At 41.3% G+C, this 18,403-nt stretch overlaps 1 protein-coding gene across 2 annotated transcripts in view; it reads right to left on the bottom strand.

Moving 5' to 3' along the window:
* The window catches only part of NSMAF (neutral sphingomyelinase activation associated factor), a 61,913-nt gene that overhangs the window by 27,743 nt on the left and 15,767 nt on the right, over positions 1–18,403 (bottom strand). Inside the window, exons 2-9 of one of the 2 annotated variants that reach the window (XM_049633377.1) lie at positions 16,558–16,647; positions 13,085–13,163; positions 12,920–12,987; positions 12,784–12,820; positions 8,937–8,987; positions 6,163–6,234; positions 5,798–5,845; positions 5,649–5,701 (exon numbers count right to left, since the gene is read on the bottom strand). In XM_049633377.1, coding sequence (XP_049489334.1) covers positions 5,649–5,701; positions 5,798–5,845; positions 6,163–6,234; positions 8,937–8,987; positions 12,784–12,820; positions 12,920–12,987; positions 13,085–13,163; positions 16,558–16,647 — 498 coding nt within the window. Of the gene's footprint in view, positions 1–5,648; positions 5,702–5,797; positions 5,846–6,162; positions 6,235–7,700; positions 8,018–8,936; positions 8,988–12,783; positions 12,821–12,919; positions 12,988–13,084; positions 13,164–16,557; positions 16,648–18,403 lie in introns of those variants that run through there. The other variant, XM_049633378.1, reaches the window with a different exon arrangement.

The raw sequence follows: 18,403 nt of genomic DNA, 5'->3' as shown, positions 1-18,403 counted from the left end.
TAATATAAGACCATAAGATCAGGTCTTATGGGCAGGAGAGGCCATATGGAAATACACTGCTGTAAAGCATTGTTGTAGAGTAGTGTAATATTATCGAAGATACACTATGGTCCCAGGTGCCTACTGTAATCTCTAGAGCAACCACTAAAAATGATACAAAGTGGCACAGCTTAAAAAGTCAAGACAGTAGACAAAATGGACCACTTAGAAATATTAGATTTACCCCAAAGAAGGCAAGAATGGAGAGTCAGAAAAGCCAAGAACAAATGGAATGCTAACAAATACTGAGATAGGGGATTTAAAAGCAACTATACTAATAACACATAATTACAAATGAATTAAGCATCCCAATTAAAAAGGGAGGGTGTCAGACTGCATGAAAAGCAAGACTCAACTACATAAAGTGTGTGTTGTCTGGTAACAGAATGAAGACACAGACAGGTTAAAAGTAGAGGGACAGATGGGGCGCCTGGGTGGCTCAGTCAGTTAAGCGTCCGACTTCAACTCAGGTCACGATCTCGCGGTCTGTGAGTTCGAGCCCTGCGTCGGGCTCTGGGCTGATGGCTCAGAGCCTGGAGCCTGCTTCCGATTCTGTGTCTCCCTCTCTCTCTGTCCCTCCCCCGTTCATGCTCTGTCTCTCTCTGTCTCAAAAATAAATAAACGTTAAAAAAAAAAATTAAAAAAAAAAAAAAAAGTAGAGGGACAGAAAAGGAAATACCATGCCATCATACCATATGAGGAACTCGTATGGCCAGATTAGGAGAGGACAAAGCAGACTTCAAGACAAATGGATAAAGAGGGATACTTCATAATGATGAAGGGTTCAGGGCATCAAGAAGACATTACACATCTAGGGCGCCTGGCTGGCTCAGTCGGTTGAGCATCTGACTCTTGAGTTCGGCTCAGGTCATGATCTCGTGGTTCGTGAGACTGAGCCCTGTGTCGGGCTCTGGGCTGATAGTGCAGAGCCTGCTTGGGATCCTCCCTCCCTCTCTCCCTCCCTCTCTCTCTCTTTCACCCTCTCCCACTCATCACGTTCTCTGTCTCTCTGTCAAAATAAACATTTGAAAAAAAGAAGACATTACACATCAAAATGTACGTGAACCTAACAATATAGCTTCCTAATATACAAGCCATGAACTGACAGAAATGGGAGGGGAATAATCCCACAATCATTGCTGGCAATTTTAACACCCTTCTCGCGGTAACTGATAAAACAAATCAACAAAAACTTGCCAGAGTATAGATGATCAAAACAACCATCAGCCAGGTGGAACCAAATGGCATTTACTCAACACTATATTCAACAACTGCCCAGCACACCTTCCTTTCAGGGACATACGTAACTTTCACCAAGACAGCCCATATGCTGGGCTGAAAGCAAATCTCAACAGTACCAAAAGACTGGAGTCATATGGAACGTATTCTCTGAACCAAGATGGTATTTAACTAAACGTCGGTAACAATAACAAAATCCCCAAATAGGATGAAGTTAAATAACACACTTCTAAATAATCCATGGGTCGCAGAAGAGATGGCACAGGAAATTACAAAATATTTTTGCAGTAATGACAGTGAAAACATAAAATGTGTGGGCTGCAGGTGAAGCCGTGCTTAGAGGTCAATTTACATGTAAGTACAAAAAGAAGGTCTAAAATTGCTGATCTGATTTTTGTAAGAAGCTAGAAAAAGAACAGTTAAACCCAAAGGAAGCTGAAGGAAGGAAATCAGAAGAGGGGAAATCCATTTTATATAAAATAGAAAAGTAGAGAAAAATCAATAAAGTCAAAAGTTGGTTCTTCGAAAGGTTAATAAAATTGACAAAGCCCTGGAAAAGCTGGCAAAGAAAGAAAAGAGAAAACACACAGCTTCAATGTAAGGAGTGAAAGAGGGACGACCATCACGACAGATCTTACTGACATTAAAAGGACAATAACCATTTCACACCAATAAATGTGCCATGAAGTGGACAAATTTTTTGAAAAACACAGCATAACCAAAACAGGCACAGGAAGAAACAGACAACATACACAGTCTCATGTCTAGTAAATAAATGAGTAAGAGCCCTCAGGCCTATATGGCTTTACCAATGAATTCTGTTAAAAACTTAAGAAAGAAATATAATCTGACAAGCAGTCTTTCAGAAAACAGGATGACGGAACATTGCTAAACTCATCTGATGAGGCCAATAGAACCCTGATAGCAAATCCCGACAGATACATTAAAGATTTATGGAGCAACATCCCTCATGAACATAGAGGCAAAAATCCTTTACAAAATACTAGCAAAGCAAACCTAGTGATATCAAGTAATAAAAAGAGGAGAATACATTATGATCAAGTTGGATTTATCCCATGAATAAGGTTGGTTGAACATTGAAAAAAAGAATCAATCAATGTAATTCACAACATTAACAGAATAAAGTGGAAAAAAAATGATCATTTCAAGAAGTGCAGAAGAAAAAATTAACAAAACTCTAAACCTATTATTGAAAATGCTCTCCGCAAACCAGGAATAAAATGGAGCTTCCTCATTCTGATGAAGGGCATCTATAAAAAACCTAGAGCTAGCCTCTTTCTTCAGCAGTGAAACAAACCCTTTTCCAGTAAGATCAAGGACAGGGCAAGTATGTGCTCCCATCACATCCATTAATTAAACAGCACAATGAGGCAAAACGCAGAAATAAAAGCCATGAGGATTTCTGTGAAACTGTCATTATTCACAGATGAAACGATTATGTATACAGAAATCTACGCAATTTAAAGAAACCCACCAGGACTAATGAGTAAACCTGGAAATGTCACAGGATACAAGGTGGATGTAAAAATCAAAGCAGGCAACAACAACAACAACAAAACACTGTATTTCTACATACCAGTAACAAATAATTGGAAGAAAACATTTAAGTAGCAACAAAAGAAATCACAAATCTAGGAATCTGTCCAACCAAATATGGCCACATCGACAGACTAACCATATAACAACAGGAGAAAGCAGGTGAGTTGTAGAACTCTGTGTGCTATCTTTACACCTTTCCTTTATACCCCAAATTAGTCCAAAATAAAAGACTTTCAAGGGGATTTTTGGGGTACATATGGGGGCAACTTGAATATGACACTATAAATTACATGATGCTATAGAATGATTGCCACTTGAGTACTATAACAAAATGGAGGGGTGCCAGAGAAGATCCTTGTAAAAGACACAAGTTGAGATAGTTATGGGTAAAGTGTCATGTCTTGCAATGTAATTTCTAATGATTCTGAAAAAGAATATTTTATATGTAACACATTTACGTACAAGTACACACGACTTATAATGTATATACACATATATGTAAGTATAAAGGAAATATAAATATCAGACATACACCCACACATACACACACACATATATATACACACACATATACTTGTACACACACAAACACAGAACGTGCAAGAACTAAAGCAAATCTGACAAAATGTTAACAAATTAACCCTTGGTGACTCATAGGGTATCTCTGTTCATTATCTTATTCTTCGGACTCGTGAGGATTTGAAAATTTTCAGAATGAACGGTAGAGAAAAATAAACGTAGTTATCTTTTATTTCTTCAATAAGAAAGTATTTCCTTGGAACTATGATGGTCAAAGTTTACCTTTCTTTGAGAGGAAGTATACCACACGGGAATATCGCATTTTATACAGTAAAAGTTTCTTTTCTAAATTCTTCAGCCTAACATTTTGGAGGCTGGATTAAATTAAAACCTCCACAGTGAGCCATTTTTAAAATTAATGCGATGCTGAAGCCCAGGACTGAAAAAATCGCTACTCAGAATTATGCATTCTAAGTAGGTCAAGAGAAGCTAATTCTTCTTATTCCTTTTCCTTCCTAAAAAGGAAGCTATTCTTCCCCTGGCAATCCATTTACCTAAAATATCCTGCAAGTATTAAAACAGAAAGAAAGATTAATGCTTTATAGGTGAAACAGAAAGAGAAGCAAACAAACATAAACAGAGAAACATTATTGGCCAGATGGCTTTCCTGGCAAGTGCTTCAACACTCTAAAATGTAGTGTAAGGTCACAAATCTCACAAAGATAGCAATAAAACAGAATATTACAAACTAATCTCATTTATAAACATAAGCCTGGAGCAAAAGCCTGGCATATGATAATCCATAAATGAGTCTATTCAACCAATACTTTCTACGTTGTCTTAAGCTGGAGTCATTACAAATGTAGGAATCTGAAATAAGAATCTAAAATAAAAATGGTATTTAGTGAACAGGGACTGTAATAATTTATGACAAGATTTTGTACATATTAAAGAATTTACATATAAAGTTAATGGAACTGATCACAAAGTTTAGCCACAAACTGAATACACAAAAATCCACTGCATTCCATGTATCAACAATGAACAGGAAAGGACTTTTTAGGACATCATTTACAACACTGTCAGAAATATGAAGTCCCTGGAATAAATCTAACACAAGTGGGGAAAGACCTTTACAGAGAAAATCATAAGGAAGACGTTAAAGAAGGCCTAAATAAATGAGTGATTCATTGCAATCCCAATCAGAATCCCAGCGGGCTTTCTTTTATGGAACTTGACAAGCTGTTCTTAAATGCACATAGAAGTGCAGGATAAGGCCAAGAATAGCGAAGACATAAACTGAAAAGGAAAATAAAGTGTGAGGCCCTGAACCTGTAAATATCAAGAGTTATTATACAGTTACAATGATTCATACAGTGGTATTAGAGAGGAAATGCAGATCTACTTAATAGAAGGCAAGAAACCAATAAGAACACAGGTCCGTACAAAAAGCATAATTATTTGCAGGAAATATGCTGTATACTTAGAAAAGCTGAGAAAATCAATGAAAAAAATCACCCGACTAGTAGGAATATAGTTTCCCAGTCCCCACAGGACACCTTAGTAAGGTACCTATCACGGCTTGAAGGGTCGGATAAGACTTTCCAGAACAACTGGAAACAAGTGACTTCAGCCAAGCTGAAATCAGAAGAATAAGTAAGAGTCAGCCAGATGCAAAAGAGGAAGGAGGCTGAATGCTCTCAGTACAGGGAACATGCAGAAAGGCTCAGAGACCATTTGATTCAGGATCTGCATAGATGCAAAGAGCTGGAGCACAGAATTCCACAGGACACCAGCGACCACACGTACTGCACACACAAGGGCTAGAACCTAAGCCACGTAAGGTTCAGACTTTACCCTGAGGGCAGCTGGAAATCCTGAAGAGTTTTAAACAGACGTGCGATATAATCAAGTTCCTCAGAAAAAGCACATTTTCAAGGCATGCTCGGTAGGGAAGAGAGAATAGGAAAAGGGAAGACTGGAGTCAGGTGGACAAGCTCACAGCCACTACAGTGTTCTGAGTGAAGGCAGTGGGGGCCTGAACTCAGGCAACAGCAGGGTGAAAAGACGGAAGTTGACGGCCTAGAAAGATCTTAGTGAGCATCAGTCCACAGGCCTGTCTGGCTGACCCAAGTCAGGATGGAGAAGGGGAGGCAGGGACATTCCCGACAACACGCAGGTCTGGGGGCCTGGACGGTGACATCGGCGGTCTGGGACAGGCCAAAGGAGGCACTCGGATCAAAGACATCTGCTGCTTTTAGAATCTGGGAACGAAATCATTAAAAACTTACCTGTTCTTGTCAAATGATGTCCTAGCCAAACGCGACTGCAAAATAGCGGTTATCTATTAAAACAGAACCATTAAAAAATAAGGATTTAGGAGTGAAACCTCAATACAATTTAATTCACGAAAAGGACACCAATCTTTAGAAACTCTTACCATAGCAGTTTGGTCCCCAAGTTTGTCAAGGCAGGACGCTCTGTGAAGCTACAATATACAAATGTACAAGAATTTATTTTTTTTTCTCCAAAATGATACAAAGATATTTCCTTAGAAGCAATGAAAACCAGCAATCATTCTGTTCCTCGGTAACAGGTAAGATCACTTCTGATACATCTGTGACTTCTTCCTAACATACAGTGTTCAAATGCAACATATTCAAGTAAATCTGCTTCATATTTAGAAAAGAAATTATGGTTTTAGAGAGACGTATAAATAAGATTTTTTTTTCTGTTTTTAAGTTTCTGCCTAAGCGTGCTTTGAATTCTCTGCCCAGGGAATGCCCGAGGAAGGTGCTGGCTTACCTGAAGCAACGTTTCCACAACATCTTCCACTTTCCCTGAAACATCCAATTCAAAAACATACTCCATTGTGCCCTAAGAAGAAGGGAAACAAATCAAATCAAGGGAAGAGAAGAAGCCCAACCATACTACTTTAGGAACATTTGCAATGCCTCTGCTGGGCTGTGCCCGTGTCTGCCGGCTCCTCCCCCTGGAATGAGAGCTGGGGGGGTGGGGGAGGGGGCAGGAGCAGACCCTGCCAGACATTACTGCTACATTTATTATTTCTTCCCTTCTGCCAACTTTGGACTCAGTTGGCTGTTTTCTCTCATTTCTCGAGGTGTGTAGTTAGGTTTTTAAATCTGAGATGTTTCCTTCCCTTACTGTAGGTATGTATCACTAGAAACTTCCCCCTCAGTACAGCTTTTGCCGCATCCTGTAAGTTTAGGCATGTTCCGTTTTCGATTTTGTCTCGAGGTGTTTTTTAATTGCCCCATTTCTTCTTTGACCCACTGGTCGTTGCTGGTAACGCCTGTGAACTTGCCTTCTGCTATGTATTTCTAGTTTTAGTCCACCACGGTCAGAAAAGATGTCTGGTATGACTTCAATCTTCTTAAATTCATTTTGTGACCTGATATGTGCTATGTCCTAGGGAATGTTCCTTGTGCTCCTGAGAAGAATGTGTATTCTGCTGCTGTTGGGTGGAGTGTTCTCTGTATGTCTCTTAGGTTCATCTGGTCTATACTGTTGTTCAGATCCTCTGTTTCCTAACTGACCTTCTGTCTGGATGCTCTACCTATTATTGAAAGTGGGGCATCGAGGGGCACCCGGTTAAGCATCCAACTCTTGATTTTGGCTCAGGTCATGATCTCACACACAGTTCGTGAGATCGAGCCCTGCGTCAGGTTCTACACTGACAGCACAGAGCCTACTTGCCTACTTGGGATTCTCTCTCTCTCCCTCTCTCTCTCTCTCTCTCTCTCTGCCCCTCCCCGACTGTGTGCTCTTTCTCAAAATAAAGAAACATTAAAAAAAAAAAAAAGGAAGGAAGTGGGGCATTGAGATCTTCTATTTTTATTGTGTTGCTATCAATTTCTCCCTTCAATTCTGTCAATGTTTGCTTCAAACATTTAGGTGCTCAGAGGGCAGGTGAATATCTCCTGTGATGGTTAATGTGATTTGTCACATTCTCTCCTCTTAGCCCTGAGGGAGCGTCTGCTGGGCTGCACTGTCCTCTGTCTGCTGGACCACAGGTCCCTGGAGCGGCAGCCTGATGCCCAGCTTTTCCTTGTGGTCGGTGGCCCCAGGCATCTAGAGCATGCTGGGTCCTGTCACCGCTCCAACACAGGCAACACTGAAGCCAGTCCCTCGGGCAGCCACCCCAACAGTCAGAACACAGTCCCGGACACACGGCTGGACACACGGTTGGACACGGTCCTGTCTTCTCCCAGAAGGAGCTGCGAGTTCCCTCCCGTCACGCGGTACAGTATTGGGGCGGGACTATATTGAAAGGATGTTACAAACATCCCTATTGGCTTCAGTGGGGCTGTTTCCATGCTAACCTGGGGTGCAGGGCCTCTTAACTGGTTTCCAGGTTTGTCACAAAAGGCACCGGTGGTCCATGTATTGTTGACTGAATCAGGGTCTCCATGAGAGGAACGAGGGCTTCCTATTCCGCCATCTCTCATGGTCACCACCAATGTCACTATCCCTCTTTTTCAATCTGAAAATTACACCCAGTTTACGCTGAAGCAACAGAGCTTCTCTGCTTCGGAAACCTCCCTCATCTCCTTTTACATAACTTCTCAATGGACCAAGAACAGCTTTGTGGATATCAGGAGAGCGATGGGAGGGAGAGTCCCCCAGGCAGTGGTCTCAACTTGGCGGGGGGTTCCTACTACCCCAGTGCATTGAGGTCCTACTCAACACCAGGGGGAACAGTGAGTAGGGTGTCTATACCTGCAGTGTGAGGGATGCCCCCACACCATTAAGAACCATCCTTCCCCAAATGCCAACAGCACCAGTGGAGAGCAATTAAATCTCATATCTACAGTTTCTGACTGGTAAATGCCAGTGTTTCTTGTGCATAAACCTCAAAGCCACAGCATGTAGTCTGCGAGTTCCCCGAGTGCTGAGACACTGCAGGCTGGCCTATGACAGACGGAGGTTTAGCCTGTGGGGCTGTTTGCTCCGAGAGGGTGGCTTTTCCTCATTCACGGTGGTGTCCATGTGCAGAGCACCAGCCTGAATGCAGGTCCCGTAAAAACCCTCTTTTGGTAGGAGTTACCCCTTTACTATATATTAAGCTGAAGCCAAAGAATGAAGTGATGTACAGAACGGTTAAATGTGATGCCTATGCTTCCTTGACAAGGCCTGGAAAACCAGAAATGTATGCAAGTATACTCATAGCTCTCTCAATTAAGACAATTTATAAATTATTATTCAGCTCTCAAGGGCATTTTATATCCTATAAATATTTCTTAAACATTTTAAAAAATACAGTTAGCAAATAACCTTATAAATGACACACATTCTGATTTCAATTGCTAATCTAATAATTTAAGCTTTATTTCTCCCCCCTATTAGACACATTTATTTTTTTAAGTCAAAAATTTATTGAAATCTCTTGGACTAAAGTCTGTGGCTCCCTTGGGTAATTCTGTTATAACTGCTGGTAACAAGCTTTAAATACTCTTTATTATTCTTCTATTCGATTAAAGATGTTAATAAAATCACAAAATCTTACTGCTTAAAATCACTATGTAAAGTGCCGGGAATAAATGAAAAGCTTTACTTACCCTTTCTATTTTATACGGCGCAACAATATTGTGTTCTTTAATGAAATATACCTGAGAAGGACAAATCAATTACGTGTGAGATAATTAAAAATTCTCAGTAATAAGTTACTATAAATTAAGATATTATGCATCAAATTAAATCAGTGTGAACATAATCTCTATTTCCAAAATCACTTGCATTGCTCTTAGTATGGCTTTAAAGTTGTAGTGTTAGGATAACAAATTTTAAAAAGGGATTCATCAAGGCAGCAAGGTAGCAATCACTGCCGGGTAAGTAAAATCCCCAAGATGTTTTATGAATGTCATGACCTGTACCCAGTAACCAAGCAGACAGAGGAAGGAAGCTAATCGAAGTGCCAATTTTCTAAGAAACGGGTAAAACAAAGTCACTGTGGTATGAGATATGCTTATTAACATAAAGAAACTTCCCTTCTCTGTAGGTGATCTGGGCATAGGGTGTCTTACACGCACTGGTCACCTGCCTACACTGTATGTTAGCAACCATGTCCAAGAAGCAATGCCACCTGCCAGGGCCGTCAACATGGAGCCCTACCCGTCTCCCTGCCTTCCCTCCTGCCATGATGATGGGTGTGCCCGGGCCCTCAGAAGCGGTCACTCTACTAGGCCACAAAATGTAGACCTCCCTCCACCTGCCAGCTGTTCAGAAACTCTGCTCCTATGGTGATAACGCTTGCTGTACTTTCTCACATTTGAAACAAACAAGAGATAAGAACCCTCCCTTGGGTCTTATATCCTCATTTTACTGTTTCTGTTCCTTTTTGTGGCAAAACTCTTTGCAAGAGCTGACGGTACTTTCTCTTGGGCCCTGGGTGGGTTTTTAGCCACATCACACATTACAGGGGTGAATCCACTCCTGAGGTCATAAAAGGTGCACCAGATCTCCAGGTCACCAAACTCAAGGGTCTGTTCTGAGCATTTCCTGGGTTCTGTTTCTCGGAGCTCAGGATGGCTCTTCCTGAAGCAGCTGTCCAGCTGGCTTCCAGCCACCGGCTCCCAGCCCTCCCTGGCCTCGCCCGCTGCCCCTTCTGTCTTCCTTCAGACCCTCTCTCTTCCCAAACTCCCGAGGCAGACTTGCTGGGTCTAGTCCTCAGGCCCCTCTGTGTACACCCGGCCCCTAGAAACCTCATCCAGGCCCAGGGCTTCACCCAGCTTATGTCTGTCGCCTCAGCCTTCTCCCTGAAACCCAGACCAATGCTCCCGAGGCCCGGCAGACTTTTCCTCTCGGAGGTCACCTTCTCAACAGAGCCTGCTCTTCCCCAGGCTCCTTGACGGCAATGAAGGGCCTTGCTATCCACCTTTTTGGGGGTCATTCCTGACTGTTCTCCTTTGTACCTTGCAACGAACCCATCAGTACACCTGTTAGGTTTTTCTTCAGCATGTATCCAGACACTGGCCACCTCTCACCCTCCCATTGCTACCATCCTGGACGAAAACCTCCAGGTTCTCAATACCCCTCAAGGCTCTCCTTGCTTCCGCTCATGCCCCCTACAGCACATTCCCTACCCAGCCTCCAAGAGATTTACCAACACACACAACTCAGCTGTCAGGGGTTATTTATTCTCTTTTGTGCTTTATGTGGACTGCTTATTACCCCACAGGGCCTCCGTGACACAGAGCCCACCACCGCTCCACCTCCCTTCCCCGCTGCCCTTCATCCCTCGCCCCAGGCATGTTCACCCGCACTGAGCCTGCCACCTGCCAGGACCTTCGCCTCTCAGGCCCCCACCACTCGGCAGCTGCCTGGCTCATTCCCTCAGCCCTTCTGAGTGATGTGCCTTCCCATGTGCCTTTGCGGCCAGGCACCGCTGACCATTCTCTGTAAAGCAGCTCCTGCTTTCCTCATCATTCTCAATTCTTTTGTCCTGTTTGCATTTTCTCCAGTACAGAAGATGTCTGCTTATTGTCTGTTGCCCCCATCAAACAGTAAAGTCCATGGGGAGAGGGGCTTTGAATACTTTATTCTTCCCTATGCCTTCAAAGCCGTGAATATATATACTGAATATATAAATGCATGAATAAAAACTATTATTTACACAAACACCTACTCTCTAAAGCCTAAAGAACCATAACATAGTTCTGAAACAAGTGTGACCTCTTAAAGTAATCAAAAGCCACAAAAGTTGAGCTGCTTTTAATTGTATACTTAAGCTGATTTTGAGTTAGTCTGACACGAGACCTCTGCTACTAAGTTTGTAAATGACTAAAATGGATCATTTGTATAATGGAAACCACGCTTCCAATTGAGAAAGTACCTCTTCCTTTCAAGAAGTGGACTTTCTAGAACAAAGCTATGATGTAGGATGATACTACAGAAATAACGAGAGCACAGGTGCAGGCCAGAATTATGGTGTTCCCCCCACCCCACCTCCAAAGTAATAGATGGCTTTAACTGTTTTCATTTATACCAGGTAAAACAACAGGAAGTCAAAGATAGGCTGGTGTCAAATGTTTTCTTCCTGGAAACTAACTGAATCATGGAAGGTAGACCTAGAAAATCACCTCATCTGTTTATCTCCCTGCTTTCATAAAACACTTTTCAATACACATTAAAAAGTGTTCCATGGGGCCTCCTGGATGGCTCAGTCGGCTAAGCGTCTAAGTCTTGATCTTGGCGCAGGTCATGATCTCACAGTTCGTGAGTTTGAGCCCCATGTCGGGCTCTGTGCTGGGCACAGAGCCTGCTTGGGATTCTCTCTCTCCCTCTGCCCCTCCCTTGCTCGCTCTCTCTCTCAAAATAAATGAATAAACTTAAAAAAAAAAAAAAGTGTTCCATGAACAGAAGGGGTAGGTGATCTGAAAAAAACCCACCGGAGCAGCCTCTGCTCTAATCATGTCCCTCCTACGCTTACTTGACCGTGGAATGATTTCCCTTTGAGAAAATCCACTTCATGGAACTAGGCCTCTGCAGATAGTTGGGGCAACGTGATCTCTAACCCTCTCATTTTAAAGATAAAAAAGGTAAAATCCAGAGCAAAAAGCAAGTGGGAGAGGCCCTTGACTCCTTTCTTATTTATAAGTTAAAAAAAAAAAAAAAAAAATCTATGAACGAACTAAGTATATGATGGGAGAAAAACCGTATTTTAATTTTCTCTGTGTTGCTGGCAGTAAGCACGGCACTGGGTACATCATTGTACACGGAATACATCTGGAATGAGTAAGAGGTCATGACCCCAAGCCTCATCACTGTACAAGCCGCACATCCTGAGCTGGTGGCCTGCTGTCACCATGAGTCAAGCCGAGATCCTACTCAGTGCTGTGCTGCTGGCCCCCACCGACTAAGTGGCCAGGAGGCCTGGGGGGAGGAGGGGACGAGGGGGGGCTGCGGTGGTTTCATCTCAACCCACGGACACCATCATGATCCTCAGGACGAAACCACAAGCCTGCGGGCATCACACAACTTTATAAACATTAAGGATCTCATTAGTGATCACAGCTTTAAAAAAATATATTTCTCGGGGCCCCTGGTGGCTCAGCCAGTTACGTGTCCGACTTCGGCTCAGGTCACGATCTCATGGTTCGTGGGTTCAAGCCCCGCATCGGGCTCTGGGCTGACAGCTCAGAGCCTGGAGCCTACTCCGGATTCTGTGTCTCCCTCTCTCTCTGCCCCTCCCCCGCTTGTGCGCTCCCTCTCTCTCTCTCTCAAAAATAAATAAAAAATTTTAAGAATATTTCTCAATGGTTCAATATTAAAAGCATTTAAAGATCTATTCCAGCAGTCTTCGTTTGAGATTTCTACCAATAATTTCACTGTGCTAAAAAAACCCAAAATGGTGTGTGCGTGTTTTTACTCAGGTTAAGAAAAAAATATTCACTATGTGCTTCTTACCTGACTGAAAAGGAGTGAAATCGCCCCAGATTTTGCCCTACAATGCAGATAAAAGTCATTAAATATACAGAATTTTTTGGCAGAAGTAAAATTAATAGTTTTACTGTTACAGAAAAAGTTACTGACAAAGACATACTTTGTAAAGTGTCTACTGGATCCATTTTCTTCATGTTTTCCTATTTTTATACAATCTCTCAAAGGAATCTGGATAAAATTGAGGGAGAAATATTATAAAAATAAGCAAAGGTAAGATATACACAAAGAGTAGGAATGTCTCTGTTCACATTTAAGATGCATTTACCTTAATGATGGGCTGGGATATTGCATCTGGTTCAAAAATAACTGATTTTGAACATATTTTTAAGGAGCCTCTGATTTTCCTAGGGATCAAAATACAAAGGATTATTGCTCATGAACATAACAGAAGTCACCAAAGAACTAGAATACATTTTAACTAGAAAGTACATAGCCAAACCATTAACTAAAAGAACAACAATGCAATTTAAGAGAAGTGGCAGGCCAGATTTTGCACCCAGGGCCATAGTTGGCCATCCTGATCCCATTGCTCATTAGGAACTGAAATTTTTATCATTCTTTCTGTGTTTATTATCTAGAATTCATTAATAGAGAACAACTTGACATTATTTATCTGCGATCTGGTTACCCTAAAAGTACAAGTTGTACAGAGAAAGCAGGAAAACTGCTTGATTCTTACTTTTCTGAAGGGAGAGCTAGAAAATGCTTTCTTTTAAAAGAAAAGTGTATGAATCCACATAAATGTTTCCAATTCAAAAGTAAGATCAGGCTTTTAACTTAACTCCTTTACTATTGGATTTGTATCTCTTTCGTACTCAAAGTCTCTGTCACAGCATCAACATACTACTCATTTGCTTCACATAAATCTACGTGCGTGTGTGAATAACGAACAGTTTCAAAATAATAATACCAAAAGTACTAACAACAATATTACTACTAAAACATTTGCCACCTTTTTTGCAATTCTTTTTCTACTTAGGCTGCATCTCACCAGAGACACAAATTACTGTAGTTACCCCTCAACTTATATGTAGTTAAGTTCATTTGCTTCATTTTCTTTTCATTTTTAGGATTTGCTGTTTCTTCTGAAATTCAATTCTATATTAAAATATGGGTAGGGGGCGCCTGGGTGGCTCAGTCGGTTGAGTGTCCGACTTCAGCTCAGGTCATGATCTCACAGTCCGTGAGTTCGAGCCCCACATCGGGCTCTGTGAGGACAGCTCAGAGCCTGGAGCCTGCTTTTCGGATTCTGTGTCTCCCTCGTTCTCTGCGCCACCCCCCGCCCCCCACTCTCTGTCTCTCTTTGTCTCTCAAAAAATGAATAAATGTTAAAAAAAATTTAAATATATGCAAAATATTTCTATAGTTCCAAAAGCAAAGGATATAAAATAAGGGACACTCAGAGAAGTCTAATTGTCATTTTATATTATTCCCCCATCGCTCCTTCTTCTGTGTAATCATTTTCATTACCTTTTAGTTTATGCTTTTTAAAATGTGTAATTTAAAAAATTTTTAATTTTTAAAAAATATAGCCAAAAAATTATTTCCTTCCATTCTTATGTGAAAGATAGCATACAGTACCCAGTATTCTGCCCTTCACTTTTTGCACTGAATGCATGCCAGAGACAACTCCACAGCACTATGCACAACTTCTTCAGTCACTGGACTCTTTCCAGTATTTTGCTATTACAAGCAACGTTATGGTAAATAACCCTGTTCATGGGTCCATTTATATATTTCCCACGGTACCCCTGAGACAGCTTCCTAGAAGCAGCCTTGCTAGATCAACAGGTTAATGCACATGCCATGCTGCTAGATATCACCGAATTCACTTCCGTGGATTATACCAATGTACTCTAATGGTAACTTAAAACGTAGAAAAATAGGTTTCAGTTTGCTAGCTTACATGTGTGTTTTAATAAGAAACAAACGTACAGTAAAACCTTGGGTTGTAACTTGTTCTGCAAGCGTTCTGCCAGACGAGCAAACATTTCTAATGAATTTTAACTTGATAAACGAGCAACGTCTTGCAATATGAATAGTACATGACGCCGAACATCACATGATCACCACTGACCCAATGGTTCTTTTCTCTCTCTCTGTCTCTCTTTCTCGCTCTCTACGGGATCGTGGGTGATCGTCTCCCCACGGATGCTCGGTCTCAAGCCACGGTGTTCGGCAGAAATCAGTGATTTTTCAGAATGTTGGAAGGTGCCCGCAACGGGCACTAGGGTATTTTTTGTCACTTCACAGCACAGTCCTTTGCTTTTCCAGGAGAGTCAGCTTAGGAACGCTTTGCTTCATTCTAGGTCAGGCTACCCGCAGATAGAGACCCTCTCCTCTGCAGCCTTATTGCCGGTTACATTAAATACAGTACATGGCAAGAATTTATTAATACTGTACTGTAGTCAACATCCGTTAGTGATAGTGAAAGTTGTCCCACACAATAACCCTCCTCTCTCGTCTCCCTCACACCAGTCACAAAGGTTTTCAAGGGTAAGTGCAGGTTAATATATTTTTCTTTAGATGTTGTATTTTCTTTATTATTTTATGTAATATTACAGTATTGTAATCATTTTTATAGGAATATTTTTGGGTTGTGGAATGAATCATCTGAGTTTCGGTTATTTCTTATGGGGAAATTTGCTTTAATGTACAAATGCTTTGGATTACAAGTATGTTCCCAGAATGAATTACGCTCACAAATCAAGGTTTTACCGTACTTAATTTTAAGCAAGACATTGTTATGATATAGGGTAGAGGAGTATTGGGAGGAAAAACAAAGGTATGAAATTAAGGAAAAGAATATGAGCAAAATTCCGGAAGTAAGAAAACAAGGTCTTACTTTCAAGGAATAGTAATTATCTAATTTGAATGCTAAGGAAACAGACATTCAATGCACAGTAGTTTCTGATGCCTGCCTTCCTCCCCAATAGGACAGACACTCCAGGGTCAACTTGTACCCTTCCTGCCCCAGACTTAGACTTAGCCACTTCTCCCAAACAAAAAGCTAAGTAATTTTCACTTTAGGTTGTATCCAAACAAACACCACACGGCTTTGATGGCCCTTTCAAAATAAAACCTGAAGAACAATAAATATTAAAGAGTTTAACTAGTATCAAAGCATGTTCAAATTGTGGCCTGTATTTGTTAAGGGACATCTCTCAAAGGAAACCATAAGCAAAAACAACTTTGCTGCAACAACTCTGATTTTATGCATTTCAAGTTGGTATTTTAAACAAAAAATTTCATTATAAATTTTTGTACACAGCTTTCAAAAGGTATGGCCAAAGAAACTGAATCTGTTTTTATAGCAATAAGCTGTAACTATTACAATATTCAGAAAACTGATTTCACTTCTACTTCAGATCAAATTATTCATTTTGAAAGTACTGATTTTTATGCCACTCTGGTGTTTTATGATCATTACCTTATAACACCATAACCCAAATAATTGAGAGTATAAGTACAAAAGTGACACATGAAAAAAAAAAAAAGATGGAATAATGAAGCCTAGTCCTATCCAGCTGATTTAAGCACCCATATTAGAGGAATTCATACACACTACTTCTTAGCTTTAGAAAAATCTGAAGTATGACAGCAACTTGTAAGGCCTCCTTTCTCTTTATGTTCCCAGTACAAAAGGGGGGAGAATCTGCAAGATCATACATTTAATTTTTAAAACATCAGGCAAGGAAAAGGTCTGTGACTCTGTAAAGATCCAAAAATCTTCCTTACCTTTCGTTGTGACCACCTTTGCTCTGAATATGATTAGCTGTATGTTGTTCAAAGTAGTATTCCTCCAAGTTAAGTAGGAGCAAGGAAAATCTAAATTTGGAAAAACCAGAGCAAACAAAACGAAACCTCATGTTTATTATTTTTTTTAAGTATAAGAAAGCAGAATATTTAAAGCATCTGTTCTCAAAGTGTTTTTCCATTCATTAAATCAACAAGTACTTATTAAGTGTAGATCCTATACCAGAAACCCTTCTCTAGTCACTGGGAGAAAGCGACAGACAGACCTACCTGGCCAAGCCAAAAATAACACAAATAAAATTATTTACAAGTGGATTTTTTAACTCCTTTAGGAGAACCCCCAAATTTTATATTAAATTTTTTAAAAATGTTTATTTACTTTTGACAGAGAGAGAGAGAGAGAGCGCAAGAGCAGGGGAGGGGCAGAGAGAGAGGGAGACACAGAATCCTAAGCAGGCTCCAGGTTCTGAGCTGTCAGCACAGAGCCCGATGCGGGGCTTGAACCCGCAGACCGCAAGACCATGACCTGAGCCAAAGTCGGACGCTCAACCGACTGAGCCACCCAGGTGCCTGAGAACCCCCCAATTTTTTGAAATAAAACTTATTCTTGCCTGAACAAAACCTGGGGCTTTCCCATCTATGGAGTTTTTTCATCCTTTGTTTCCTCTGACCCACCACCAGACGTCCCCACCTCCCCTTCAGACTGCACCCCTCCTCCCGTTCTAGTGTTCCACCTTCTGGTTAGTTGGGTTTATCTTACGACTTCCACAAGATCATATGATTCTGAGAGTCAGATCTTTAGATACAGTCCAATGCTTTGGTGTTGAGTAAGTAAGTAAACTGAACAGAAGAGGACTGAAATGTAGATCTTTTAAAAGTTTTAAGTGCTTTAAAAGTATGAATTCAGTTGTATGGCCACAGAAATAAACACATGGCAAATAACTGAAAGCAAGTGTTTTGTCTGTTCTGCGGTGACATCGGGCAACACTGGCGGCATTCTACAGGGTCAGGAAAAGCTCTCACGGGCAGTGTGGGACTGGAGGTCTGGTGTGTTGGAGGAAGGTATCTCTGATATACATAGCAGATCAAGCATGTGTGTCTATCTCTGCTCCACTAACATGTGAATGAAAATATTTTTTAAATTGTAAGACCTCAGACCAAAGAAAACTGAAGAGTCACAAAGACAAGAGCAACAAATATGTAAGAAATGGAAAGCAGATGGGAGGACTCGCCAGAGATCGGAAACCAGAACGGCAGATGCCTCCAGTAGAAGATACCAATCGGTAGAAAACCAACTCAAGTCACAGGACTTCCAAAAAGTCCTGAAATTGCAGGAATCAGGTACCAAGAAGATAGGGAGGAAGCATGGGGGGCATGGCCCGAAGTCTGAATGAGTCAGTAGCCCAGATTCCTCCCCTGATGCCTATCCTACTTCGCTCTGGCACAGGTTTTTCTAGACAAAAACTGAGTAAGAGGCTCCAAAGCAGACACCAAGCACAGTGGAGAGCAAGGCTACGTACGGCGTGAAAAGAGAGTGATTAAGGAAAAAGTAGGAACACATAACCACTCCAAGCAACAGTTTGGCAGATTATTTTTAGAAAAAAACCGACTAGCTTTAGAGAAAAGACCTATGGATAGGAGTACTTGGAGGAGCCGGGTCTCTACAATATCATCCCTTACTGGAGCCCACCAGAAAGGGCCTGCCCACAGTGACACAGAATTACATGCTTCATGCTTCAATACGAATCGATAACTCAAGATCACCAGGCTCTAGCATGAAGGAACTAGAGCAAAACAAGCGGAAGAACACAATGTGAAGTTCTAGACA

Source organism: Panthera uncia, chromosome F2 (assembly GCF_023721935.1).
Source record: "Panthera uncia isolate 11264 chromosome F2, Puncia_PCG_1.0, whole genome shotgun sequence".
NCBI lineage: Eukaryota > Metazoa > Chordata > Mammalia > Carnivora > Felidae > Panthera > Panthera uncia.
This window is presented reverse-complemented; position numbering and strand designations above follow the sequence as displayed.